Source organism: Gasterosteus aculeatus, chromosome 20 (genome assembly GCF_964276395.1).
Source record: "Gasterosteus aculeatus chromosome 20, fGasAcu3.hap1.1, whole genome shotgun sequence".
In the NCBI taxonomy this organism is placed as follows: domain Eukaryota; kingdom Metazoa; phylum Chordata; class Actinopteri; order Perciformes; family Gasterosteidae; genus Gasterosteus; species Gasterosteus aculeatus.
Window position 1 is genome coordinate 10,616,114 of NC_135707.1, and position 26,641 is coordinate 10,642,754.

Consider the following 26,641-nt stretch of genomic DNA (forward strand, 5'->3'; position numbering starts at 1 on the left):
GCAAAATAATTATCTGTGTATCGTCTCCTGTTAGTCAAAACAATGATGAGATCATTTGCATTTATGGAGTGAATGACTACACAAGTACACTATATGAGGAATAAAGGGCCCAGCTCAGGTTAAGGCTGATTGACAGCAGCATTGTCTGGCAGGCCTTCTCTTTATTTTGAGGAGCATGCACTGACCCAAGGCATTGTGGCCATGGGGGGCAGTGCCAGTCTCTCAGGATGCTGATTAAGTGGGATAAACCAGCCTCCTCAGACACGAGTGGCCTGGCTTTCCTCAGGGGAGTCCTATACCTAACGCCAGGTCCCAGCTTCCAATGGAATCATCCCACCTTGCCTTGTAGACACATGCACCCACAGGCATGCCCCTGGTACAAGCATTGGCACACAACATGTACGATAACTGTATGTGCCTTTTAATGTTGTGAAAAATAGTCATTTCTCACACTGGAGGCTCTGATTTATCTGGCTATTTATACTCTTGTTATTCCATTCCATAAAGTTTAAACCTAAGCCTGAATGCATGACATATGCCTTAATTTGCCTGTGTGTGAACAAACTAAACAATGGGAATTGTACAACAATTGTAGGTTAATAGGTGCCCTTAAAGCTTTTTGTTTCCCAGCAGAGGAGCACTTAAAACAAGCCTTTCAAGATAAGCGGCCGTCTGTTTCTACTGCGCCTTCCCCGGTCCCCCTGGACCACATATCTATCACCAGATACCCTCGGGCGTGGGCTAACTAATTTGTTCAACCTGGAGCTTAACACCCCGAGAGCTCAAGCGCCATCGGGTCGGATTATTTGCCAACTGAGATCTCACTGTCATGTTTTTTTTTATATTAAAATTAAAGGGGCGTTAATTCCCTGCAGGCCAAATCTCCTACATTTAGGCTTTTATTGGCCGTCAACAGAGTGAAACTATAGATTATTGCTCGCATCAGACGTGAATAGTGGAGAAATGTGTGGCGCAATCAGTTGTAGGAATACGTCACGATACATTGTTTCAGTCAGTCTGATCGACTCCTCTGCGGACGAGAGGTCATTCAAACAGACGCAGGCAGCGCTGTCCCCTCCTGACGTGCTGTGCTTTATCAATTGATTTCCGGACTTTTCAATCAGCTGCTCTCTCCCTCTCTCTCCATCTATTATGAAACAAACATGTTTAACTTGATTCATTGCCTCAAACTGTCCCCTTTCCTCGGTGGGCCTGCGTGTCCCCTGGACAAACATGAGGATCTGTCAAAAGAGAAAAGCCAGTGCCCTCTGCAGGGCTCCGTTGACGGTGACGGTGAAGATGCGAATAGCCAACATTAGAATGGTGCTTAAACCACGTTTTTCAAGGAAAATTACATTTCTTTATCATGCTGAAAACTTCACTGAGTAGTTGATTTCATCTTTATCAAACAACAGAGAGACAGTACACAGCGTTACCGTGTCATTTAACTGAGACAGGCAGATGATGTTGTATGTTATTCGTGTTGTGAAGACGTCTGGCACAAATCTATAATTATGGGCTGTATTAATAAAACTGCTCTTCTTCTTAGAGAATATGCTGTCAAGAATAGCCCCAGCTCGACACCATCCTATAGAGGGCGACCTGTGATCAGATGCTATATTCTCACTGCATGTGGCTGCCGTCCTATTGAAGTATAATTTCCATTTACAGAAGGGTTTTAATCACCTCAATTCTTTCAATGTAAACTACTGTGGAATGTAGTTTAATGTGATTAAGTAAAAGCGTTTAGTACTTACATCTAAACTGCATGTATTATGATATCTTTCATCACTTTCATCCCTTTAACTTGATCAATTTTATTACAATGTATTTGTAATGCTAAAAATACTTGCTATGATTGCTTTTTTCATATGTATAAATATGTTGTTTGTTCGGATGATGCACTTCTTTGAAGCAATTGCACACACCAATTGGGATTAATTAAGTAAATGTAACTCTACTCAGCATCAACTTCCAGAAAGAGTTAGTAAAACTGGTTTAAATGCTTGTTATCGAGTGTTTTTCCTAAATGCAATAAGAATGTCATTGTGGAGATAAAGGTTGACGTAACTCAAGCAATAAATAAACAAAAATATGTATCTTACCTCTCTTTATTATTAGAAACAACACAGTGGGAGATGACTCACCTTGTAAAGCTTTATACAGTTTACCCGTGTGGTTTCAGAGACAGCTTGGTTAAGGATTAGGAGGAAACATAACATAATTCAGACTCACAAAGGACATTTGCTTGCTTGCTGCGGCTTACTGGATTGTTTGTCCGGATGGAGTGTTTTTTTGTGATTCCGTTTGGTGATCAATACGGGATCATCAACAAAAGTCTGTGGAAACTGCCAGTCATTGATGAGCTGCTTCAGATTACAAATGTACCTTTGTGCCATTTTGATGGACAAAAGACAAAGTACACTGTGTACAACGATACTGATATTACAATTTCAATTTGCGTTGAGCTGTCTAAACTGTATTATCGTTAATTAACAGATTAAGCCTAGTAACAGAATTATAACTGATTCACTTATTTGAATACCATTAACAATAGCCGTAAGAGATTATTACTTTAATCTTTTCAGTCATATTGAAGCACATTATTTGTGATTTAATGGTACACAACAAACAGAGATGGAGATATTAGGAACGCTAGCAGTCGAACACGTCTTGGCAGGAAAAGGTTTCAGGTATTGTTTTGTAAGAAACTCTGGTTATTTATTTGGGAGGTGCTTTCTACTCATCTGATATTGGGATGATTGTTCTAAGGGTTTTCTGATTTTTTAGCAAATGACTGTATAAGGTTCTCAACTATGTATGCGTCTGTGCAGAGTGTGGATTGCATCAGGAGCCGTCCTCATCCTAACTGTTTGAATGCATTGCCTCCAACTCGTTATTAGCACCATAGCAACAGGTTAGGCAATTTCTTCTTGTAGATGGTCTTGTCATTGTTAGTCCAAAGCGCAGTGCCACCTGCAAACCTGAGGATTTTGTCTCACTCTTTCTTTTTATTCTGAAGATGAGACTCAATATAAAAAAAAAAGGAAAAAAAGTACATTTCTCAGAATTTGTTACAATGCTTGAGCAAAAAAACTGCTTAGTATCCCATTTCACACATTGTTATACTGAACAAATACTTGCAGTACTGTGTGTATTTACAAATAGACTAGCATATAACTTCAATCATCAAGCTACTCCAAAGAAGCATTTTTGTTATTTATTCGTGTGCCTTGCAGATGGTAGTTGCTGGGTCTTCTACTAAGACAACCAGACGACAAAAACGTCTCAAGCACCTATATATCACAAACGCCTACATTTTACTGCTGACTATGCCTATTTTAAACTAGGCTCATGGCTCTTTTCTGTCCTGTCACATATGTATCATAAAAGGGGCCAGAGATTTGCATCTGTTTAAACCAGGAATGTTGTATAGAGACTAGTTTACTCATTGGTCAACTGCCCAGTAAAAACGACTGCAGGTCATGATTTTCACACTGAGTAGAACCGTCAAACAGACATTCATTTCTCTTTTGTTCAATTCTGTATTTAATATTTGACTGATTTTAGTCAAAAAACCTACTCTAACCCTCATGCTACCGTCTGGTCATACAGTAAACAAATACTTTGAACTGTATTTACATTGTTCCTCCGCTTTTGCATTTAACAAATACAAACCTGTTCCATCCACCAGCACACAACAATAGAAGAGCAGGGGAAAACCTTGTCGTATATCTCATCGGTATCAGGGCAAACAGAAGGAATTTGTTTTACACCTGCCAAAGAGTCCTCTGGCACTGATTGAAGAGAGTTGCCCGTTGCTAAGCAACGGAATGCAGAACCGCCTCCCGGGACTTTACAGCTCGTCCTCCTTATTTACAAACAGACATAAAAAGTATCTAGCAACTACAACTACACCAGATAAAACAGCTAATTTAGTGGACGGTCTTTGGAGCTGCCACGGGATCAGTTTTCATTCGGTTAAACGCAGAGACGGGGGGGCTGAAGTGATGTCCCGGTCGTAGTGCAATCATGTCCGACGAAGAACGTGTGTCGTCTTTCCTTGAGGACGACCGGGTGAAGTTTGTCGAGGGAAACGTCCGTGCGCTGCTGCGGCTGCACGGCCGAGCCTGGGGCGAGAGGGCCGCAACCGGAGACTTCCAAGCGCTCTTAAAAAACTTCTTTGACAAGGAGACAGTTATATTTATCTCTGCATCGAATAAAGCCGGCCTGGTTGCTTCTAAAGAGGTAACTGTATGTATTTTTTTGTTTGTTTACATAGTCTTTAATCACCGTAAGCTAGCGTTAATAGTACGTTACTGACGTCACTGACGCTAACCTAGATTCACTTGAGTAGGAAGCTAACGTTAGCTAACGTTACTCTTTGGTCATTCAGGTGTATTATTTCAGTTCGACAGATTCGATTTGATTACTTGGAAGAGTCATTTCTGTTTATTGTCAAATCTTTTGATGTTATTTCAAATGTAGGTCCCACTCGATACTGAAAATAAACAAATCTACATCCTCAAGAAGAGAGTTGTTCCGATCACCTCTGAAAACTACAGGGAACTCCTGCTCTTTGGCCTCCAGTCTCCATCATCTCAACTAACGCTGCAGCTGTCCAACACAGTAGAGCAGGTGATGGTTCTGCCTCCACCATGAAGCTGTTTCAGTAAACACACACACTTTATTGTATTGTTGAATTCATTCTGTCTCCTCAAAAGGTTTGTGTTCCCCTGCTGTCAAACAACAAAAACCATCAAACGTGGCCCAATCTGATATCTGAAGACATTATTCTACATGGAGAGAAGATGTGCAGTAAGACATCAGTTGTCAGGGGACAGATTTTAGGAAAAAGCGTCCTGCCTATTCCAACAGAGATGGATTGGATTGAAAATTCCTTCAGCACCTTCAAAATGTAAGGAGACACACGCATCTAGATTGTGTTTCTGGGCGTAGGATGTTTACCGTATATATTAACAAACACTCCCAACATGTATTTCTCACTCAGGTGCAATAACTATGACAGGGCACTGGCCCATGCCATAGAGACCCAGGTCATCAACTGGACCAATCTGATCCAAAAGATTTTAAAGGAGGATTCGTCAGACTTACTTCGGACAGGTTGCAATCCAGGGCCCGATGCGGAGCTGACGTTTTGGGCATCCAGGAAGAGCAATATAGAGAACATTTATTGCCAGGTATTTTTCCCCTTTCTTCAGATCTTCACTACAACAAGTTTAATCTCCTGGCATTCCACACCGATTAACATGTATGGTACTTTCCCTCGTAGCTTCAGAGTGCCGTTGTTCAGAAAATGGTCACGATCTTAAAGATGATGGATAGCAGCTATCATCCAACAATCATGGCTCTAATTGGAAATGTATTTGATGGTAAGATGAGCTTTCCCCTATTCAAAGCCAAAGGAGACATTTTTTAGTTTGCACCGTGTCAAATCTTTGATGCAAAGCATAATGTTATTTCCAGAATGTATTCTCTCTGATTGAGATGTTTTAATTCAAATGCAATATTTCTCAATCAAAAGCACTTCAAGAAGCCAAGGACATTGACATTCATCTACAGCCACTGCATGCACAGCTGTCTCAACTGGAGAAGGGAGGATTTCCTCTCTTTGAAACATTCATCCCGGCATTATTACATACAATTTTCCTTATCTGGAGCAACTGCCAGTCCTATCAAAAACCAGCACGCGTCGTGGTATTACTGCAGGAGCTGTGCAATCTGTTCATTGAGCAGGTAGGAATCCTCCTGTTAAACAGATGTAAAGAATAAATTGTGTGATACATACATTTGAAATAGTTTTGAATACAGTTATACATGATGCATTGATTTAAAAAAAAAAGGATACTTTGCCAATGTCAGTCAGTTATCGGCTGTATGCTTGAACACATTCCCAGATGTAAAATCTTGCACTCTTTAGGCCTCTACATACCTCTCTGTGGATCTGCTGCTCCGCGAGGAACCAGAGGAAAGTCAACAAATGGTAAAGAAGGTGATACAAGTATTTAGATCTTTCAGACAGAGTTACCAGACCCAGAGGGAGAGGTTGGCCAACCATGTGAAACATGCACCCTGGGATTTCCCATCTGCCATGGTTTTTGCCCGTTTCGACCAGTTCCTTGATCGAATGCAACAGCTGGAGGTGAGACAGATTTTTATTTTCTGTAATTCAGTTGTCCGAAGAAGGTAATATTTGTTTTATGTCTCACTACCTTATTTTTTACTTGCAGGACTTGTTTGAAGTGATGCTGGACTTTCAGAGGATGGAAAAACTGGAATTTGCTGGACTCAATGGCAAAATCTACAGCGAGCATGCGGCTCAGATGTACAGAGAGTTCAGTAACCACTGCCAAGTGTTGATGCACAGTGAAAACAACCCACTTGATTTCAACTCTCAGGTGAAATGAAGTCTATTGGCATATCGATTGCAGATTAAGAAAGAAAATACAGCATGTTTGTAATGCACTGTTCTGCATTGGTGTCTATCATGCTTAATTGTTCAAATTCATCAACTCGATAAGGGATTTGAAATCGAGCTGAAGGATTTGAAAGTGAGGATTGTGGACTTGGAGTGCCGCCTTGCCAGTCTTCTATGCTTGGCCTTCAAGGATTGCCATGGACTGGAATCAACCTTAAAAGTAAGGAACACTGGATATTACGATTGTACTGATGACGGTATTTATAAAAGTGAAGAGAGAGACTGGTTTTTGTATTTTTGTTTTTAGATGCTTACCATTGTTGGACCCTTTCTGGAGAGAAGTCAAATCAGACAGATATTCAGTCCCAACTTCATTCTACTGCAGCAACATTTGAGTGAAGAGCTGGCGAGATGTAAATATCTGTTTGAATCTCAGTTGACTCGGGTAATGGAACAAAATGGAAAATCAGCAATATATATTCAAGACACAATCGGTATTGTCCGTGCAACAATGTTGTGCAATCTTCCTTTGTTTACAGATGGAAAGTGGTCTGACTAAGAACACGGCTTACACATCTGGAGCTTTGAAGTGGGCAAAAATGCTCAGACAACGAATTCAAACTCCATGGGAAAGAATCCGATTACTGTTGAATATGTCAGTAGAAACACCAAACTATTTTCAGTGAATGTATTATTTACAAACACAAGATGTACATACAAGATGGCAATTTTGTGTGGTTTAAAAATGACAGTTATCTCACAATTATGCAATATTTCCAGGCATGCAAGAGGTGTAGAGATGGCGAAGGAACACCACATGTACACAGAGATGTTGAGTCTCCTGGACCGATATGAGGAAGACATTTACTCTGACTGGTGTAACGGTTTGGAACAGGCCTGCCTGATGAACCTGAACCAGCCCCTTCTCTCCCGAGATACCTCATCTGACCTGATCTCACTCAACTTCAATCCAAAGGTAGTTTAATGTCCCTGCAAACTAAAAAGCACATTTCACATTATGCAGACATCCCAACTTACTGTATGACTGATTTAGTAATGTCTGAGCTTAAATGAACTAATGAATTCCCTCAAAGTCAAGTTCCCTCAAAACTGGAATCTCTGCTAGTATGATTTAGTTAACTCAGTATGGCAAAGATCAATGTTCTTCTGATTCAAAGCGTAGATGCAGGTCACTAATTCATTAAGGTAAATTCTTGGTGAATTATAAATACAAATATTTTTGGACAATTATGTAATTTGACTTATTTCATTCTACAATGGTTTCTGTTAGTTGAAACCCAACATTTTACCACCTACCCACTGTGATCATGTATATCAGTTCATTTCGTGTCATTTCTCAGCTGACGGAAGTCTTGAAAGATGTGAAGTATATTCAGACTCTCGGCCAAATCAAGATCCCTGCAGCTGCAATGACGGTTTTTGAGATGCGTGGCATGTTCTCAAAGGTCAGAAACAAACATATTTGTTCAAAAATAGGAAGCATTATGTCTTTTCTATTGTCTTGTAGTCGGCATCTCGGGGTATATATTTTCTCCACACTTGTATTTTTCAGTATGTGAGCAGTCTGCAGCTATTAGTACAATGGTACAACAAGCTGAAGCAGACAGTGCTAGAGGTGGAACTTCCCCTCATCAAAGTTGAGCAGGAGTCCATCGATGTGCAGTTAACAAGAGCAGAGTCTGACCTGACGTGGCAGGATCCAGACTGCTGGAGCTTCATCAGCACCACCAAAGACCTGGTGCACAACCTTGTGTGTCGAGTCAGTGGCGCCAAAGAAAACTGCGAAGCCATCCAGTCAATAATGAAGGAATGGAGCAAAAAGGCCATGTTTAGCCGAAAGGACAACAAGAGAGGCTCGCTGATACAGCTGGAAGACAGGAGAGACCGTGTCAACAAGAAGAACGAGGCCTTGAAGAAGGATGGCGACTCTATACACAAGTTGATACAGGTGCGTGTTGCTAAACGCATGACACCAGTCCCTCTGGTGCACTATGAATTTATTGCTCTCCTGCAAATTGAAGGACAAACAACATGGAATTATTAGCAGGGGTCCCAAACCTTTTACCATCTTAAAGCCTGAGTTATTTATTAATATTCATCATTTATGTTTGGCTTCAGAGCCACTTCCCTTACAATAAGATAATACAGATAATATTAGATAACATGTTGACATTCGATTATGTCAACATTGGACAAATGAAACCCAATGGAAAGTCATGTAAATATACATGCTCTAGTTATTCTGAACACCTCAAAATAAATGTCTGAAGCCAGTTGTTGTGATCCCCCATCTCTTAAATATCATAACAATTTCATCAGGAGAATATGGTCCTTTTCCGCGCCGACCCCGCGTCAGAAGCATGGCAGTGCTACCTAGAGTATGTGGATGAGATGGTGGTGGAGGGGCTCTTCTGCTACATCCGTCAATCTCTTCAGTACCTCACGGACAACATGGAAATGAGGCCCAACCAGGCACCTCTGTTTGAGGTTCAGTTAATGCTGACCAGCTCAGGGATGGTTAACCTCCCCTCCTTGGTGCAAGATGCAGGGGACGGCCTCTACGAGCTGATAGAAGGACTGGTCGGAGACATATTCAAGACATCGTTGAACATCAACAGGGTGGCTGCTCATCTTAGCGTCGAGAGTTACCAGGTAAACCTTTTTCTCTAAACTCATTATCGTGTTTTCTTCTACAAATAGTAGATTCTCCTCATGTGATGGGTCATGTGGTATAACTCCTACAGGATGTAATGGATGATATGCTAGATCTGTCTGACCTGAGACAAGAGGTAATGGAACGAGTGGAGAACGTCATCAGGAAAGCAATAAATTACCAGAGAAAGTTTGATTGCTACACCCATCTCTGGCAAGATGACAGGGCTGAGTTTCTGAGCCAGTTTCTTCTGTATGGAAGTGTACTTACGGCTGAAGAGACAGAGGCTTGTGGTGCAGATGCACTCCTTGAGAGCCCGCCCACAATCAATAACTTCAAAGAACAGGTAAGAAGCCTTTTTTAATCATGAATCACTTTTCCCATGCATGACATGTGTCTAAATTGCTGACGTGTATTCATTTTGATAGATTGATTACTATGAGGATCTGCATGCGGAAATTTCCAAGCTTGAAGACTTCACAGTTTTCAATGGATGGTTTCGAGTGGACGTCAAGCCCTTTAAAGTGAGCCTCCTTAACGCTATAAAGAAGTGGAGCTGGCTTTTCAAAGAACACCTCCTGACTTATGTCACTAACAGGTAAAATGACACATTTCTGCACAGCTGTTAAATACAGGCCAAACTGTAACAGCAGTTGTTTTTTTTGTCCCAGTCTTGATGAGCTCCAGAAGTTTGTAAGAGCCACTGTTCAAGGGCTGGGCCAGCCTGTGGCTAAAGGAAACCACCGCGGCTTGGTGGAAGTGATGAGTCACTTGTTGGCAGTCCGAGATAGACAAGCAGCCACGGACGAGATGTTTGAGCCTTTCAGGGACACAATAACCCTCCTGGAACAGTATGGAGTGACCGTACCAGACCAGGTCTATTTTCAGCTGGAGGTAAGAAACGTAATGGATGATCCATATTTTCAAACAAGATCATACGATAAAAATTATAATCAATTCACTAAATATTTTTGCGGCATTCAACCATTGCGAAATAAATCAAATTCTCGCAACAGGAACTTCCAGAGAAATGGAGTGGGGCCAAAAAACTGGCCCTAAGAGTGAGGCATGAAGTGGCACCCATGCAGAATGCAGAAGTGATGGTGATACGGAGACGGTGCATGGCGTTTGAGGTGGCCTTTGGCTTTAAGCTCATATATCCAAAGATACTATCTATGTACATTGTTGAAGGAATTGTATTTTGAACTAATGAAGGCTATCAAACGGCTACTTCTTTTTCAGGAGAAACAAAGCCAATTCAGGGAGATGTTCAGAGCGACAACGCCCTTTAACTACAATGCAGTTGATCCCTACATCAGTCTGGAGAAAGTATGGATTTAAACATTGGTACATCAATTAAATAACATTGTATTATCCTGTACACTCTGGATAACAATCACCATGTGCTGTTCTCTAGTCTGAAAAAGCTGTCCGACGCATGGAGAAGGAGGTAGCAGATCTACAGGAGTCCACGAATCTGTTTGACGTTACCATTCCCGACTACAGAGAGATAAAGCTGTGCAGACGAGAGATCACTGTCCTCAAAGAACTGTGGGACAGTGTTGTGTATGTGAGGGTGAGTAGCTTAAATCACACTGTCGAGCAAAATACATTTGAACGCCTCATCTGCACCGACAACGCTGCAATAACTCACTAACTCACTAACTTTGCTCTCGGAGGCTGTCGTCTATTCTTTAAATACCTCGTAGCCTCTAAATGTCCCCATTAAGTACCCTCAACCCATTGACCCCTCTGCATGTGTCTTTATCTATACAGAGCAGTGTGGAAAACTGGACAATGACCAAATGGAGGCAGATAAACGTGGACCAGATGGATGCAGAATTGAGGAGCTTTGCCAAGGTGAGGTCACCAACAGCGCTGCATCACACCAGAATATCTCTCCTGCTGTGTTGCTGTCATGCACCGTTGGTGTTTGCAACAGATGCCTCTAATAAGTAATTATGTTGACCAACCTTCTGTCTGTGTAGGACATACGGAAGTTTGACAAGGAGGCTCGCGTGTGGGATGTGTATTCTGGGTTGGACCTTTATGTAAAGAACCTGTTGACGTCACTTCGGGCCGTGAGTCAGCTGCAGAACCCTGCAGTACGAGAGCGCCACTGGGTGAAGCTAATTACAGCAAAACAGGTGCATAAATACACACATCAGTCGGCAGTATGTTTTCTCCCTGCGTGACAGAAATCTGAGACTTTGCATCATGAAAATCAAATCTTTTGAAATAGATGGACTTGTCTGTGACTGACGGTACCACCTTGGAGAACCTCTTGGCTCTGCAGCTCCATTTGTTCGAAGACGAAGTTCGCAACATAGTGGACGAGGCGGTCAAAGAAATGGCCATAGAAAAGGTTCTTCTTCACCTAAAAGATTGTAGTCAAATAAGTCGTAAACGGAAATCTATGAGACAGCTTTATTGAGATAGCTGAACCACAAAACCTTTTCTATGAGTAGATTTTTTTAGCCTTATGAAAGTGGGTTTCGTCATTTTAATGAGAAGTTTCTTGATTAATAAATTAACACCTCATTTTACGTAAATAAAACTAAAATCATGATTTTCAGTTTTAATTACCATATTTGGTTTGGGTTTTGTCATGATGCCTTTTTTTATTTCAGGTTGTGACAGAAATAAGTCAAACTTGGGAATCAAAGGAGCTCGCATACGAAGATCATTACCAAACCTCTGTCCCACTTCTTAAATGTGATGAGGAACTTATCGAAACTCTTGAAGATCATCAGGTAATCATCTTAAACTTCTGAAATTGATACTAAGATTTTACATGTGGCTTTATTTCCCCTGGAGTTCTCAAGACCAGTTCTCTGTGAGAAGCACTGATGGTTAAGTGCTGAATAGAGATGAGTGCAGGAAGGGGCCGCCCTGTCTGACTGTCTAACAGCACAGCTGAGAGTAGAGAGGTCCCTATTGAGTCTCTAGATTTATAGCTGCTTTAGAACACAGGACATTGTTGCTCTGCGGCGGTCTTTGTACATGTCCACCAGATGTATTGGGTGGGGGTGGGGGGGGGGGGGGGGGGTTATAGCCAGCAATTAGAAGTCTTACCACTTGAATGCCTAGATCTTTGTAGAAACAGACTGTTTCCCTCCCCCATTTTTTATGGCATGGAATGCAGATGAGGTTCAACATGCATTGTGATTAAACTGACTCCTGCTTTGAGGTCAAAGGTTATTGAGATATTGCTTCAGCAGTGTCATGTATTTGAGTATTACATTGAATCCAATCCTTTTGTCTTTCTCAAGGTTCAGCTCCAGGGCATCTTTCAGAGCAAGCACGTACATCACTTCCTGTTCCAGGTGGTAGAGCTACAGAAACAACTGACTGTGGCTGACTCCGTGCTCATGGTTTGGATCGAGGTCCAAAGGACGTGGGTCTACCTGGAAAGCATCTTCAAAAGCTGTGATGACATCTGCCAACAGCTGCCTGCAGATGCTGACAGATTTCAAACTATAGATGTTGAATTCCAGGTCTGCACCTCCATGTCAGTCACAAAGTTATGCGAACGCCATTGTTTCCATCATTGTAAACATAGCAATTTCTTTCAGGAACTAATGTTGGACTGTGCCAAGACTGTAAATGTCATTGAGGCCACCAACAAACCTCATCTATTTGAGAAGTTAGAGGATCTACAAACAAGGTTAACTTTTATTTGATTGCTCTTTCACTGCACTACACACAGCCTGTTTGGATTTGGTCACTATTCTCAAACTCTCTCTTTCAACAGGCTTACGTTGTGTGAAAAAGCTCTCGCTGAATACTTGGAGACAAAGAGACTTGCCTTTCCACGGTTCTACTTCATTTCCTCTGCAGACTTGTTGGACATCCTTTCCAAAGGGAGTCGGCCCAGAGAGGTTTATGTGGCATTTCGCTTGATTTTTGTTTTTAATATTTGTCCAGTGTCTTTACTTCACTCCCGTGTCTATAATGTGTAATGTGTTTTGCAGGTAACTGTTCACCTCTCAAAATTATTTGACAGCATCTCTGATCTTGAGTTTGCCAAAAACGAACAGTTGGATAACCCTAAACTCGTAGTGGGCATGTACAGCAAAGAGAGAGAATATGTCCCATTCCAGAAAGAATGCTTCTGTTTCGGGCCGGTAAGATTGTACTTCGTATTAAAGAATTTGAATTTAATAAGATAAAGATCTAAACTAATAGAAAAAATGATTTCATGTCAGGTGGAGACATGGCTTTCTGGTCTGGAGGAGTCTATGAAGGAATGTGTGAGGGGTCATTTGTCCGAGGCTGTGTCTGTGTACGAGGACAAGCCCAGAGAGCAGTGGATTCTTGACTTTCCTGCCCAAGTGGCTCTCATTGGATCCCAGATCTGGTGGAGCAATGATATGGAGCTTGTGTTCAAAAGACTGGAGGAAGGATTTGAGACTGCACTTAAAGAATACAACAAGAAACAGGTACATATTATGATAAGGGTAACACACCAACAAGTGCTCTGAATATGATTATCATGAGTATTATCTCCCACGAAATTGGGATTCAGGACAACACCACCGCAGACCATGACCTCAACAACTGACAGGAATCTATTTGCACTGTTATACATTTTGTTACAACAAGAGTTAAGGTAATTGACACTTTAGAAATAGTCATCTGTGAGTAAAGTGGCAACTGCTAAAGACATTGGACATGTTTTCCATAATGCCGTCGGAATCACTTCAGAGTCAGTGACCTGAGATGGGCATGTGAGGCCTTGGCTATGCTCACACGGTATTATCACTCTTGTCAGTTTCATCAGCAATATTTAAGGTTACCATGTCCTTGGTTGCTGTTTGAATAATCCTTCCCTTCCTTTAATACACCGGACTGATTGGATCTGCTGCTGTGGCACAACATCAGTAACACATGCAAGACATCAGTGATGTTTGTCTCTGGAACAAGAACACACTTTTAATTTCCTGATTGCATGGTCCATATTAATATACTGACTGTGTATGTTGTTCTGCATTGATTGCTTTTATGACTTACTGTAAGATACTGCAATGTTTTTTGCCAATTCATCTTTTGTGTAAATTTCAATTTGCATATTTAACTTCTGCCTTTTTTCCTCTGCATCGCTTTAAATATGCTTTTCTTCCCGCTTCGAGGTTTCTCAGCTGAACTTGTTGATCGGCATGCTACTGGGAGAACTGAGCACAGGCGACCGACAGAAGATCATGACTTTGTGCACCATTGATGTCCATGCTAGAGACATTGTTGCCAGCCTTATCGCCCAAAAGGTAATCGCATGAATCAATGCATAATACACATTTCTTTGTAGTCCAATTGAGTTCATTTTAAAATGACAAACAAACAAAAAACTAGCTTTCTTAGAATTTGCGATGAAAATTAAAAATGACATTTCACCTAATGTTTAGACTAAATGATAAACTATAGTCTTAAACCACACTTGAACTTTTCAACTAGTTATGATCATCATATTACCTGCTGCCCTTCTCTCTGGTGACATAAAATCTGTAGTTTAAAATAGCGATCGCATGTGTTCACAGGTCACCACCTCACAGGCCTTCCAGTGGCTTTCCCAGCTCCGGCATTGCTGGAACGAAGAGCAGCATCACTGCTTTGTTAACATTTGTGATGCCCAGTTCCTGTACTCGTATGAGTACCTTGGGAATACGCCGCGTCTAGTCATCACCCCCCTCACAGACCGGTAACCCCGTCTCTAATCAATTTTCCTTGCTACAGTCAGGATTTTGCCTAAACACCTTTTGTGTTTCTCTTTGTGCTGTTGCCATTGGCATCTTCAGGTGCTACATCACCTTAACTCAGGCGCTGCACCTGACCATGAGTGGAGCCCCAGCTGGCCCCGCTGGAACAGGGAAGACTGAGACCACTAAGGATCTTGGGAGAGCCTTGGGCGTCATGGTGTACATCTTCAACTGTTCTGAACAGATGGACTACAAGGTGGAAAAGTCATTCACAACTATTCCCTTTGGTCCGTTTATGTCTTGACTATACTTCAGTAATATATAATTAAATGCAAAATATATTTATTTTTACTTGATTATCAGTCAATTGGTGATATCTACAAGGGTCTGGCCCAGACGGGATCGTGGGGCTGCTTTGATGAGTTCAATCGCATCGCCGTGGATGTTCTGTCAGTTGTAGCAGTGCAGGTCAAAACCATACACGACGCCATCCGCACTAAAAAGAAAAGGTAACCAGCTGCAGCTGGTAGTGTGAAGCCTTTGAGCTGTAGTATAGTAGTAATGGTTATCCTCGACATGTGTTAACCCTTTATGCAACCTCGTAGGTTCCTGTTCTTAGATGAGGACATTGTCTTAAAGCCCTCTGTGGGGATTTTCATCACAATGAACCCTGGCTATGCAGGCAGGACGGAGCTACCTGAGAACCTCAAGGCTCTTTTCAGGTGAGCGTGATCAGTAACTCTATTTATAGTGTGCCTCTACTCAGCATTCCTCAGTTCATTGTCTGCATTGTCTGTGTCCTGCTGCAGACCCTGTGCCATGGTGGTGCCTGACACTGAGCTCATTTGTGAGATCATGCTGGTAGCTGAAGGCTTCCGGGGTGCGAAGCCTCTAGCCAGGAAGTTCATTACTCTGTACAATCTCTGCAAAGAACTGCTTTCTAAGCAGGTAGGTGAAAAACACTTAATTGCCCTGTTCTATTTCATAATGTTGGATCACAACGGAGAGCATCAGTAATAAATATTTCAGCTACACGTTATGAGCACAGCTTTGGATGTAACCTTTTGGATGTGCGCTTTTTTAATATATAAACACAAGAAAACACATTTCTACGGTTGATTCTGTTCTTTTAGGACCACTACGATTGGGGTTTGCGTGCTGTCAAGTCTGTTCTGGTTGTGGCAGGGGCACTGAGAAGAAGAGACAAGAGTAGACCAGAGGATCAGGTGATTTACGTGTGTATTTAATCTCCCTGCCACATGAGGAAGACTCTATATTCTACACGGGCATTTTTCTTCTCAGGTGCTGATGCGTGCATTGAGGGACTTCAACACGCCTAAAATTGTCACCGAGGATGTGACTATCTTCTTGGGATTGCTGGGAGATCTGTTCCCAGGCCTGGAGGTGGAGCGAGAGAGAGACTGCGAATTTGAAAAGGCCATCCGAAAGACCACGCTGGAGCTCAGACTCCAGCCCGAGGAGACGTTCATCCTTAAGGTTTGATTAGAAATGGTGTATATTTGATCAGTGTTTAAAACAAGAATGAAATAATCTGTTTCTACATTTATTTTATCAGGTGGTGCAGTTGGAGGAACTCATGGCAGTGCGTCATTCTGTCTTTGTTGTTGGAAATGCTGGGACTGGGAAAAGCCAGGTCAGAATTTACTGCCTTCCCAATTCTGAAAGTAAATGCTTAATCAGTGTAAGGTGCACACATATCAGGTGTTTATCTTTTCAATAGATATTGAGAGTTCTTCATAAAACCTATGTAAACTTAAAGAGGAAGCCCGTATGGAAGGACCTCAATCCAAAGGCAGTGGACAGAGATGAATTGTTTGGCTTCATCCACCACGCAACCCGAGAATGGAAAGATGGTAAACGAAGCTGGTCTTTAAATGAGAATAACAAAATGCAAAACACACAAACCAAGTCATTCCAGATCTGAACAGCTGTAACGCCTTGTAATCTCGGCTGTTGTTGTTTCGCGTTCTTCGTCTCTCTAAGGGTTGCTTTCGTCGTTGATGCGAGAGCAAGCAGCCATCTCCCACGTAGGACCTAAGTGGATTGTGTTGGACGGAGACATTGATCCGATGTGGATTGAATCACTCAACACCGTGATGGATGACAACAAGGTACCTCCCTCCTGTTCACTCATACGCTATTGTAAAACACACAGCAACCGAGGGGGTTTAGACAGAAAAAGATGTTTCTTTCCCCTCCTTCAGTAACCACTTCCTTCAGTGGGAGTTCTTGAAACTCTATTTCCACAGCAATGAGATCACAAGTCTCAGCAATGTTGCCCATTTGAAATATTCAAAAGCAACAAACCTGATGAGACATGAAGGTGTTTTCCTCATCGTTAGATTCCTTTCGTCTGATTGACCATGCAAATGTTAGGATATTGGCAAAACGTAATGCTTCATAACTTCTCTCAGGTGCTGACTCTTGCCAGTAATGAACGTGTGCCGCTCACTTCATCCATGAGACTGGTGTTTGAAATCAGTCACCTCCGGACGGCCACTCCTGCTACTGTGTCCAGAGCGGGAATTCTGTATGTCAACCAACAGGACCTGGGCTGGAACCCGTGAGTCACACAGTTCAAAGTCAAATAATTGTTTTCATCACAAAGACGTTTTTGTATTATCGTCAGTACCATGTTGTTGCGCCAAAGTGACTATGTTGTGTAAATCGCTTATATTCACAAGACAAAGGAGACTCACTTAGAGCAGCACATCAATACAAAATGATTCCTTCTCTCTCTCAGGTATGTTGCCAGCTGGATTGAACAAAGACAACGCCAGACAGAAAAGGCCCACCTCACCATAATGTTTGAAAAATATGTCCCTCGTTGTCTAGAAAAGATTAAAAACAGCTTCAAGACCATTACTCCTATCCCAGAAAACTCCATGGTGCAGGTAAACAACAGGCATGCATATTCAGTGAGTTTATCGCTTCCTTTGTACCTACACGGCCAGCAAATCGGAATGAAATCTATATTTCTTTCTCATTCAGACCCTCTGCACTTTGCTCGACTGCCTTCTAACACCAGAAGGTATTCCATCGGACTCTCCGCGGGAGCTCTATGAGACCTACTTTGCCTTCGCCTGCATCTGGGCTTTTGGTGGAGCCCTGTTTCAAGATCAGGTATTCCTTTCATTTCATTCCAGTTACGTCTTGTATCAACTCACATGTAGACGGAAACAGTAATTTCAGTGGATGAGTGTTAACAAGACAATAAAATACTCCCGAATGTCTGTGTTTTAATAATGCCAAAAAATATTTGCCTTTTATTTAATGGGAGCTGAAAATCATCAATTGATTCATGACCAAAATAAAGCATTTTTTATAGTAAAATGTGTTAATAGACTGGGCTTTTCATACAACATCGGCGACTGCAATGTTATTGGATAGTTTGGTAATACTCTGCTTACTTTTCACTCTAGTTGCTCCTCGATTTGTCTTTATTCATCTATTTGAAAGGTACAAATAGCAGTTGATGTGCCACAAAAGGCCTTTTACTGACCGACAAGTGACCAAGTATTATATAAGCATAACTGTCGAGAATGTAAAACATCTGGTGGGATGTTTATATGAATTAATGCATGATATTACATCTTCAATGATTTGTCCAGCTCTATGATTACCGGGTGGAGTTCAGTCGATGGTGGACCAAAGAAATGAAGACTGTGAAGCTGCCAGCACAGGGGACAGTGTTTGACTACTACCTTGACCCTCAAACTAAGCGGTTCCTGCCCTGGAGTGATAATGTGCCTCCTTTAGAAATGGAAACGTGTACACCATTACAGGTAAGGAAATATAAGCTGCCATAAAAAATGGAAGAGTATCACCCTTCATGTAACTACGAAAAACACAGACGTATGAAATAATCTTGAGCAACCTTCTTAAAGAAAAATAACCAGAAATGAACATCAAGGAATATTAAAAATGCACGTCTGCCTCAATGAACCTAATAAGAGAGGGCAAAGTCCAATCATGAGGTTATGGCAGGAGCTGGAATGGATGATAGGTTTTCCACTGTGTCTGATTACCATGTAGTACACCCCATACCAGACTGTGTGGGGGTGAAGACATGAGCAACAAGGCTTGAGCTATCACCCACACTCTATTGTCTTTCTTTATGCTCCTGCGTACAGCTGTGAATGCTCCAAAGGCTCTTGCTGAGCCATAATTAGTGGGGTTTTGTTCTGAGCAAATGATGCTATTATGACAGAATAGTTGTGGTGTACCGGGAAAGTACAAGAAATTATAAATCACATACAATTCACTGAACACATGTCTGTCAATAAATCACACTCAAAGAAAGCCATAATAACCATGTATGTTTGTGCTCTCAGTCTTCCTGCTGTTTCTATGATTGCAGGCTGTTGTGGTACACACAGCAGAGACTGTGCGACTTTGCTACTTCATGGACTTGTTGCTGGAGAGCAGACAGCCACTAATGCTTGTGGGGAATGCTGGAGTGGGAAAGACCGCACTCGTCAAGAACAAGTTTGACTGCCTGACAGAGAGTTACGTGACAACAAAAGTACCCTTCAACTACTACACCACCTCCCTCATGCTGCAGGGTGAGTGAGTTTTTTTTTTCTTATTGTTATTTAGTGCTGACAAGAACTTCAAGTAAACAGTGGCACCATCTGCTGGTAACGCTCAGGTTCAGGAACTGTGGAGGCGGTAAAAACATCACACTCATTCCCGCAATCATTACTTAAGTCATACGACATTCTAACATCTGGTTTGAAAAATAGATTATTCTCTTTATAAAAAATGCTTTGTCTTTATATGTAGTTAAATTTTTCTCTTGTAGGGAATCTTGAGCGGCACTTAGAGAAAAGAGCGGGCCGAAGCTTCTTCCCTGTAGGCAACAAAAGGCTAGTCTACTTCCTGGACGACCTCAACATGCCCGCTGTGGACAGTTATGGAACAGTGCAACCTCACACACTTATACGTCAGCATCTGGACTATGGCCACTGGTGAGAATACCTTTGTGCCAGTTTTTCAGTTTTGTGTCTTATGTCAGCCCATGAAATATATTTGCCAAACCACTGTGTGTTCTGCTTATCTCATCAATCGTTCTTCTTCTGCTCTCTATAGGTATGATAGACAGAAACTGTGCATAAAAGAAATACACAATACCCAGTATGTCGCCTGTATGAATCCAACTGCTGGGAGCTTCACTATCAACCCCAGACTACAAGTATGTGTCCCACTTACATGGCTCTCAATCTTATTTTCTGATTTCGGATCAAAAGAGCAAAATGTATTATTCAATGCGTTCACGATTTTAGGTACCGTGTAGTTTTAAGTAAGGATGGATTTATGCTTAGTGTTCTCTGATGTTGTCCCTTTACTCTACAGAGACATTTCTCAGTGTTTGCCGTGAACTTTCCTTCCTCTGGGGCTCAGATGTCCATCTTCAGCCAGATCCTTTGTGGCCACCTGAAGCAGCGGCTCTTCAGTCCGTTGGTTCAGAAGAGCGCATTAGCTGTTGTTCAAGCTGCCATAACTCTTCATCACAAGATGGTTCACAGCTTTCTGCCCACAGCCGTCACATTTCACTACACATTTAATCTACGAGATTTGTCAAACGTCTTTCAGGTAGTACTGATCGTGAGCTTTTTTTTTTGCAATACGACTTTTCAAAGCAAAGTGAAAAATTCCGTTAATTCTCTGTTTTTCAGGGCATGCTCTTCGCTGGGCCGGACAGTGTGGAAGAGAGCACCGACCTGGCACTGTTGTGGCTCCACGAGTCCTGTAGAGTGTACTCAGACAGACTGGTAGATGTCAAGGACCTGCAGCTCTTCCGGATGCTCCAGATGGAGACTGTGCATGAATGCTTTGAGGTGCGAAACAGAATCTGATCACTAAACTAAATAGATATTGTAGGGTGTGATTCGCGATTTTGTCATTCACCATCAATTAAAAATACATCAAACGATTTAAATTATTTAATATAGGTGTCGTTTTCCAGGGACTGGAGGAAAAGAAAATGACAAAGCTGCCGCTCCTCTATTGCCACTTTGCCAAAAAAGGCAACGAAGCCTCCTATGTTCCGATTACAGACTGGGCGTCACTCAAGTCCGTCCTCACAGACGCCCTGGAGAGCTACAATGAGCTCAATGCAGCCATGAATCTGGTACTGTTTGAAGATGCCATGCAACATGTGTAAGTATTGATAGTTTTATCATGTCATTGTAAAAATTATAATAAACTAATGACCAATGATCAAAACATTATCAAAGGAAATCATTTCATGTAGTTATCGTATTGTTTTGCATCCACAATTTAACCTAAAACAAAAAACACACCAACTGAAGGAAGAGAGAATATTTTAACAGAAAAAGAAAAACTTTATGAAATTGAATGATGCTAATATAGTGTGAGCCATTGGCATATGTTAAACCATCCATACAGCTGATGTGAATATGATATATGAAGACAGTTCGTTTGTTGTTGTTTTTTTTACACTTGTTTGAATAGAGGTGTTTTATGGTTTAACAAAGACTGTTGCCACCAGCTGTCGCATCAGTCGTATCCTGGAGTCTCCGGGGGCTCATGGCTTACTGGTTGGTGTCGGGGGCAGTGGGAAGCAAAGCCTGACTCGTCTGGCTGCCTACATGTCCTCCGTGGAAGTCTTCCAAATCACTCTGAGTAAGGGTTATAGCATCCAAGACCTCAAGGTAAATATTCATGTTGGAGCCAAACGGAACATCCAGTGCAGCGTCGCTTCATGAAATTGGCTTTAATGAAAACTTACAACTTATAAGTGTGTGTGTGTGTGGGTTTACTATTTAAAACCTGAGAAATGTTTCGGTACGTTGTTTAATTGATTGTTGTTGACTTTAATTTACCTGGGGGACTCATAACATGTGTTGTTGTATTTAGATGGATCTGACCGGTTTATTCCTGAAGACTGGAGTGAAGAACCAGCGTGTGGTTCTGCTGCTGACCGATTCACAGATACCTGATGAGCGATTTCTGGTCACTATTAATGATTTACTGGCATCAGGTGAGACCTAAACTTCACAGTAATAAAACTGGGTTTCCTCTTTTTCTCCACGAGAGAAAATCAGACATGTTTGGTCTTTAACACCATTCTGAAATGATAGCGTTGTATAAAGAGTTTGTCAGACAGCTTTGATGCTTCCTTTCCCACCAGGAGAGATTCCTGAGCTCTTCAGCGAGGAGGAGATCGACGACATTGTGTCTGCCGTCAGAGCTGAGGTCCGAGCCCTCGGACTGCTGGACATCAGGGAGAACTGCTGGAGATTCTTCACTGACCGAGTTCGACTACAACTCACGGTCAAGTTTTGCTGATATACCATCGAAAGAAATGATCATTCGCCAGTATTTCACCGCTTATTGGTCTAAAGAAGTGAATTTAATGATGTATGATTGCCTTTCACTGAGGCCGATTTTGTCATCTTTGACTACTGTTTGATGATGTCTTGGTGAGTTTCTTTCTGTTAACATCATATTGTCAGGAATCAGGAATCAGTAAACATTTATTGCCAAAATATGTCAGACATACAAGGAATTTGTCTTGACGGTTGGTGCAATATTGTTCCGGCGATATTGGCACTTTTAGGATAGAACAGCTACAATAAGGCCTCAGGTTTTGAAAAAGCATTAGTTCTCCTCAGATTGTAGTTATTGAGTCTGGCCAAAGTGGATTTACAAGGGACTCCATGGATGGTAGAAGTTTTCTATAAACAGAGTTTATCTGCATTCACCAATAACATTATTTACTCATATGGACTTCTTAATTAAATTGATTCTTTTAATATGAGTATTAAGACATGAAATGTGTTTTTAGATATTGAGCTGCTTTAACACAGCCAACCTGTTGTGCATTTTATTATCCTAGAACTCCTAAGAAGAATTGTCAGTTTGCTATTGAGGTGGAGGACACACAAAATGACTAATGCAGCTTGGAAATACAAATCCGATCAATGTTGTGCTAGATGATTTTGATATCTTGAACGTGCCTTCATAGCCGATATGCCCAACCAGAAATGAATGAGGTAATCGTAGATATTCTATATTTTTTGAGCCACAAAGATAAAACCACAGCTGCTGTGAAGTGTTGTTAAATATGTTGAACAGAGCCAGACAAACTGGGGGGGTTAAAAGGAAGGACATTCTTGTCTCAGTACACATGTATGCCATCCAGCGAGTCTTTGCGCCAGGGCCTCTAGTGGTGTCACCGTCTGCTCCAGCCAACTGGGAATGTGGCTGCCTGTGTCCGCATGCCAAGGATGATGAAGTGGGGCCACATGAGGCTGCGAGTTGTGTTGTATTGTTCTATGTGCGCTGGGCTAGATAGCTTGTGTTCAAGTATGAGGGTGCACATTTGTACCGGACCTGTTTGTGTTTGTCTGCTTGGGTGACTGTTTTGCTCCCTTCTGACCTCTTTTGTAGGTGGTGCTGTGTTTGTCTCCCGTGGGCAGTACCCTTCGCATTCGTGCCCGTCGGTTCCCCGCTCTCGTGCAGTGCACCACCATTGACTGGTTCCATCCCTGGACCTCAGAAGCCCTGCAGTCGGTCAGCTTCAGGTTCATCCAAAAGATTGAAGACCTTGAGGTCAGGCCTCTTGACAACCCAACTGTATTCAAACCATCTCTCTCATCCTAATGTTCTAATTCTGAATGGCAGGGTTATTTTGTGGCTTCCTGCTTTCGCCCCAAGCGTGTGTGAACAATAACCAAATAACAGTATTAGCTGTCAGCAATGCATCCAATGACAGAGTATCTTCCATAGGCTTAGATCCCTTTTCCCGAACTGAGCTAGATTTTAATGAACACCCTCTAATTGCTACAGTGCAGCTGGATTATCTTTTCCATAGATCCCTCATCATTAGTTCTCCGCGGAGGTACTGACAAATTGCTGAACACATGCCCGGTGACTCCTAGTGAGTGCAGGCATATCATTGTTTTCCATCATCGCAGTGGAACGATCACAACCCGGGATCATTTATGTTAATGAGATAAGAGTGATTAAGCACATAATGACCCTCTAAGGAGGCACAGCTGTCAAAACCAGGAAGTGTCATCACATTTGTGAGTACGTAGCAGACTATTTATTGTGTGTGTATCTTACCACGTGTGGATTTTCTGTAGCTGTAATACTTAGTGGTATTATTTGAGCATTAGTACTTAGTAAGTAAGTATAGAGGAATCCTCAGCACTAGTATCATTGGAGGTAGGCAGGGGAGTTAAGTAATGGTTGTAGCTATAGTACACCAGTATTTGAGCACGGGGAAAGTAGTCAGTGCTGCAATGATTAATCCGTTAATTGATCAAATCATCAGGCTAGAGATACTGTATAGAATAAGCGATTGATCGGGGCGATAGTCAGCAGATTAATCCAGAATGAAAATAATAATTAGTCACAGCCTGGTGAATTCGTAGTAATAGAAAGAGGAGGATTTAATAATTTACTTTTCTTGTGGATTAAAAAATAAATACATTTGTTTTAGTTTCAGTCAATGGGCATTAAAAATATATTTTTAAAAGTTGACAAAAAAGACGTTACTATACATTTCTAGTCAATAGTCATCTTTCATCTTGTTGGAGGCTGGGAAACTAGAAATGATCATTTATTTAATGTTTAAATTCACAACTCAACCCAAAAGTTAAGCAACACAGCCGATCAATCAATGAGAACTTCTTTCGCATCTCAACTGAACATGCTTTGTCAAAAAGCATCGTCTCAGATCTTAATTGATAATGATTTTTCCTCCCAGCTCCATGATCATTAACAATGGCTTTTTGTGAGATATGGTTTGGTTTGATCCTTGTATTGTCTTCTCATTTGTTTTTTCTTTAATTGATTGCTAACTGTATGATTAATAGAGGCTCCCTGTCATTGCGCACCAAATGATGAATACCAAGTTTGAATGTTGTACAACAGCCCCTGTAGACAGTTGAGAAAGTTGGAGGACAGAGATAATGTAAACAGTGTGCATGTTTTACAGGCTGCATGTCAGTAGTCTGAACACATTATTTTCACAGAGGTTTCAAAGCCTAATCATTCCTTCTAGCTGCACCTAAATTTCAGATTGAGTAAGTCATGGCCGGCCAAGTAAAACGGCAAAACTTGTAGATGAATTCAAAATTTATGAAGATAATATTTCAGCCCCCATCAGGTTGTGGACGTTAAACTCCACTCAATTCAGCTCACCCTGTTCTCCCCTCTCCCCCCTTGTCTGCTTATTTTTACAGCCTGCTGTCCAGGAATCCATCAGTCTTTTCATGGCCTACGTTCACACCAGTGTCAACCATGCAAGTGAAAAATACCGGCGCAATGAGAAGAGGTACAATTACACCACCCCCAAGAGCTTTCTCCAGCAAATCACTCTGTACAGAAACCTTCTGCAGAAGAGCCGGGCTCAGCTCCAGCACAAGATGAACCGGCTTGTCAGCGGCCTTCAAAAACTCCAAACAACTGCCGTCCAGGTAAACGTCTTTATTATATACTCTCAGGTGTTTCATTTAAGGTTTGCGGTACAAGGTTGCGAAGGTAAGATTAGGAATAGTAGTAGTCTTTCAATTAAACAGTGTGGGTTTTCCTCTTGACATTAAGTATGTTGCGCATTGAAGTATGTGTCATTTTATCTCTATTTTAGGTTGAAGATCTAAAAGCAAAGTTGGCATCTCAAGAAGCTGAGTTGACCTTAAAAAATCAGAATATTGAGGCTTTGATTACAAAGATTGGACTGCAGACTGAGAAGGTGAGCAGCAAGAGAGAGGCTGCAGATCTTGAGGCCCAAAAGGTGAGATATATCCTATAACATTTTTGTTTTCATTCCCTCTCTAAACCACACCATTCAGTACATTGTCTAAATTCATTTCATTATGGGTGGTGCTTTTGTGCAGGTTGCCGTCATCCAGGCAGAAGTCTTGGTCAAACAGAGGGACTGCGAAAAAGACCTTGACAAGGCAGAGCCATCACTGACAGCAGCTACAGCAGCGCTGGACACCCTCAACAAAGTGCTTCATTTTTATCAAACGACACACTAATGCATTACATTTTTGGCTAGCACCAAAGACGATACAATTTGTACTATTCTGTTTTAGTTGAATCTCACTGAGCTGAAGGCCTTTCCAAACCCTCCGGAGGCAGTGATCAACGTGGCAGCAGCTGTGATGGTTCTGCTCGCGCCCCGCGGTCGAGTGCCTAAAGATCGGAGTTGGAAGGCGGCGCGCGCCTTCATGGGCAAGGTTAAGCTTTCATCACGCGTCTGCCTGATTAATGCCAATCTAATTTGTGTGTAGGCCTTGACCCCGGCCCTGGCCGGCATTTTTTCAATGCTCACATTACATTCAGATGGCTCTATGAATATGCTCACTCAGTAGGGAGGCAAGTGTGGCCATAAAAAGATTTATTTGGATGGCAAAATGCCTGCAGAATTTAGTATGAAACGCAGGTTAATTCTTTCTTTTCTTAACACATTTTCTGTAAAATAAAAGGGGTTTGTAAATCTGAATTTCTTTATTGTTACTCTTTTTATTTACATAATAAAAAAAAGAACATCAAGGACATCATCGGGGTATTTTTTTACTGGGATCCTTAATGGACAGTTAAAAAAAAAATACATTTACTTACATTTAATATTTCATATGCATATCTAAATACATTCAGGTAAATTCACTCAGCTTTTTCATTATGAATTCAAATTTCTTCCCCTTTCTGTGCCAACTATTAAACAGAAATAGTATTATACCATTACACTTTTTACAACAGAAGAGATTATATGATTTGTGTGGAGTTTAACAGAGTTAAATCAGATTGTATCATAACTCTTGTTGTGTGGTC

At 41.6% G+C, this 26,641-nt stretch overlaps 1 protein-coding gene across 5 annotated transcripts in view; it reads left to right on the forward strand.

Annotated features, from left to right (window-relative positions):
* The first annotated feature begins 3,830 nt into the window (after positions 1-3,830).
* si:dkey-233k19.3 (dynein axonemal heavy chain 11) overlaps positions 3,831-26,641 on the forward strand; it is a 35,323-nt gene continuing 12,512 nt past the window's right edge. For all 5 annotated transcript variants that reach the window (XR_013453803.1, XR_013453802.1, XM_040165091.2 and 2 more), the window contains exons 1-59: positions 3,831-4,248; positions 4,489-4,638; positions 4,725-4,918; positions 5,012-5,201; positions 5,294-5,393; positions 5,546-5,757; positions 5,942-6,163; positions 6,252-6,419; positions 6,543-6,659; positions 6,747-6,884; positions 6,979-7,094; positions 7,220-7,415; positions 7,801-7,905; positions 8,013-8,408; positions 8,780-9,112; positions 9,205-9,459; positions 9,542-9,711; positions 9,785-10,007; positions 10,130-10,246; positions 10,356-10,442; positions 10,531-10,689; positions 10,890-10,973; positions 11,102-11,260; positions 11,356-11,478; positions 11,744-11,866; positions 12,386-12,610; positions 12,689-12,780; positions 12,868-12,994; positions 13,088-13,240; positions 13,322-13,555; positions 14,246-14,377; positions 14,648-14,808; positions 14,906-15,062; positions 15,170-15,315; positions 15,412-15,528; positions 15,616-15,754; positions 15,940-16,032; positions 16,109-16,303; positions 16,383-16,460; positions 16,548-16,680; positions 16,811-16,938; positions 17,242-17,390; positions 17,571-17,721; positions 17,819-17,950; positions 18,439-18,612; positions 19,188-19,392; positions 19,632-19,797; positions 19,919-20,021; positions 20,183-20,422; positions 20,506-20,667; positions 20,796-20,989; positions 21,342-21,504; positions 21,710-21,833; positions 21,984-22,126; positions 23,246-23,407; positions 25,048-25,281; positions 25,452-25,598; positions 25,702-25,815; positions 25,903-26,046. Coding sequence is in view for 3 of the 5 variants with exons in the window: in XM_040165091.2 (XP_040021025.2) it covers positions 4,033-4,248; positions 4,489-4,638; positions 4,725-4,918; positions 5,012-5,201; positions 5,294-5,393; positions 5,546-5,757; positions 5,942-6,163; positions 6,252-6,419; positions 6,543-6,659; positions 6,747-6,884; positions 6,979-7,094; positions 7,220-7,415; positions 7,801-7,905; positions 8,013-8,408; positions 8,780-9,112; positions 9,205-9,459; positions 9,542-9,711; positions 9,785-10,007; positions 10,130-10,246; positions 10,356-10,442; positions 10,531-10,689; positions 10,890-10,973; positions 11,102-11,260; positions 11,356-11,478; positions 11,744-11,866; positions 12,386-12,610; positions 12,689-12,780; positions 12,868-12,994; positions 13,088-13,240; positions 13,322-13,555; positions 14,246-14,377; positions 14,648-14,808; positions 14,906-15,062; positions 15,170-15,315; positions 15,412-15,528; positions 15,616-15,754; positions 15,940-16,032; positions 16,109-16,303; positions 16,383-16,460; positions 16,548-16,680; positions 16,811-16,938; positions 17,242-17,390; positions 17,571-17,721; positions 17,819-17,950; positions 18,439-18,612; positions 19,188-19,392; positions 19,632-19,797; positions 19,919-20,021; positions 20,183-20,422; positions 20,506-20,667; positions 20,796-20,989; positions 21,342-21,504; positions 21,710-21,833; positions 21,984-22,126; positions 23,246-23,407; positions 25,048-25,281; positions 25,452-25,598; positions 25,702-25,815; positions 25,903-26,046 (9,570 nt within the window). In the remaining 2 variants the exon portion in view is untranslated. The remainder of the gene's footprint in view (positions 4,249-4,488; positions 4,639-4,724; positions 4,919-5,011; positions 5,202-5,293; positions 5,394-5,545; positions 5,758-5,941; positions 6,164-6,251; positions 6,420-6,542; positions 6,660-6,746; positions 6,885-6,978; positions 7,095-7,219; positions 7,416-7,800; positions 7,906-8,012; positions 8,409-8,779; positions 9,113-9,204; positions 9,460-9,541; positions 9,712-9,784; positions 10,008-10,129; positions 10,247-10,355; positions 10,443-10,530; positions 10,690-10,889; positions 10,974-11,101; positions 11,261-11,355; positions 11,479-11,743; positions 11,867-12,385; positions 12,611-12,688; positions 12,781-12,867; positions 12,995-13,087; positions 13,241-13,321; positions 13,556-14,245; positions 14,378-14,647; positions 14,809-14,905; positions 15,063-15,169; positions 15,316-15,411; positions 15,529-15,615; positions 15,755-15,939; positions 16,033-16,108; positions 16,304-16,382; positions 16,461-16,547; positions 16,681-16,810; positions 16,939-17,241; positions 17,391-17,570; positions 17,722-17,818; positions 17,951-18,438; positions 18,613-19,187; positions 19,393-19,631; positions 19,798-19,918; positions 20,022-20,182; positions 20,423-20,505; positions 20,668-20,795; positions 20,990-21,341; positions 21,505-21,709; positions 21,834-21,983; positions 22,127-23,245; positions 23,408-25,047; positions 25,282-25,451; positions 25,599-25,701; positions 25,816-25,902; positions 26,047-26,641) is intronic.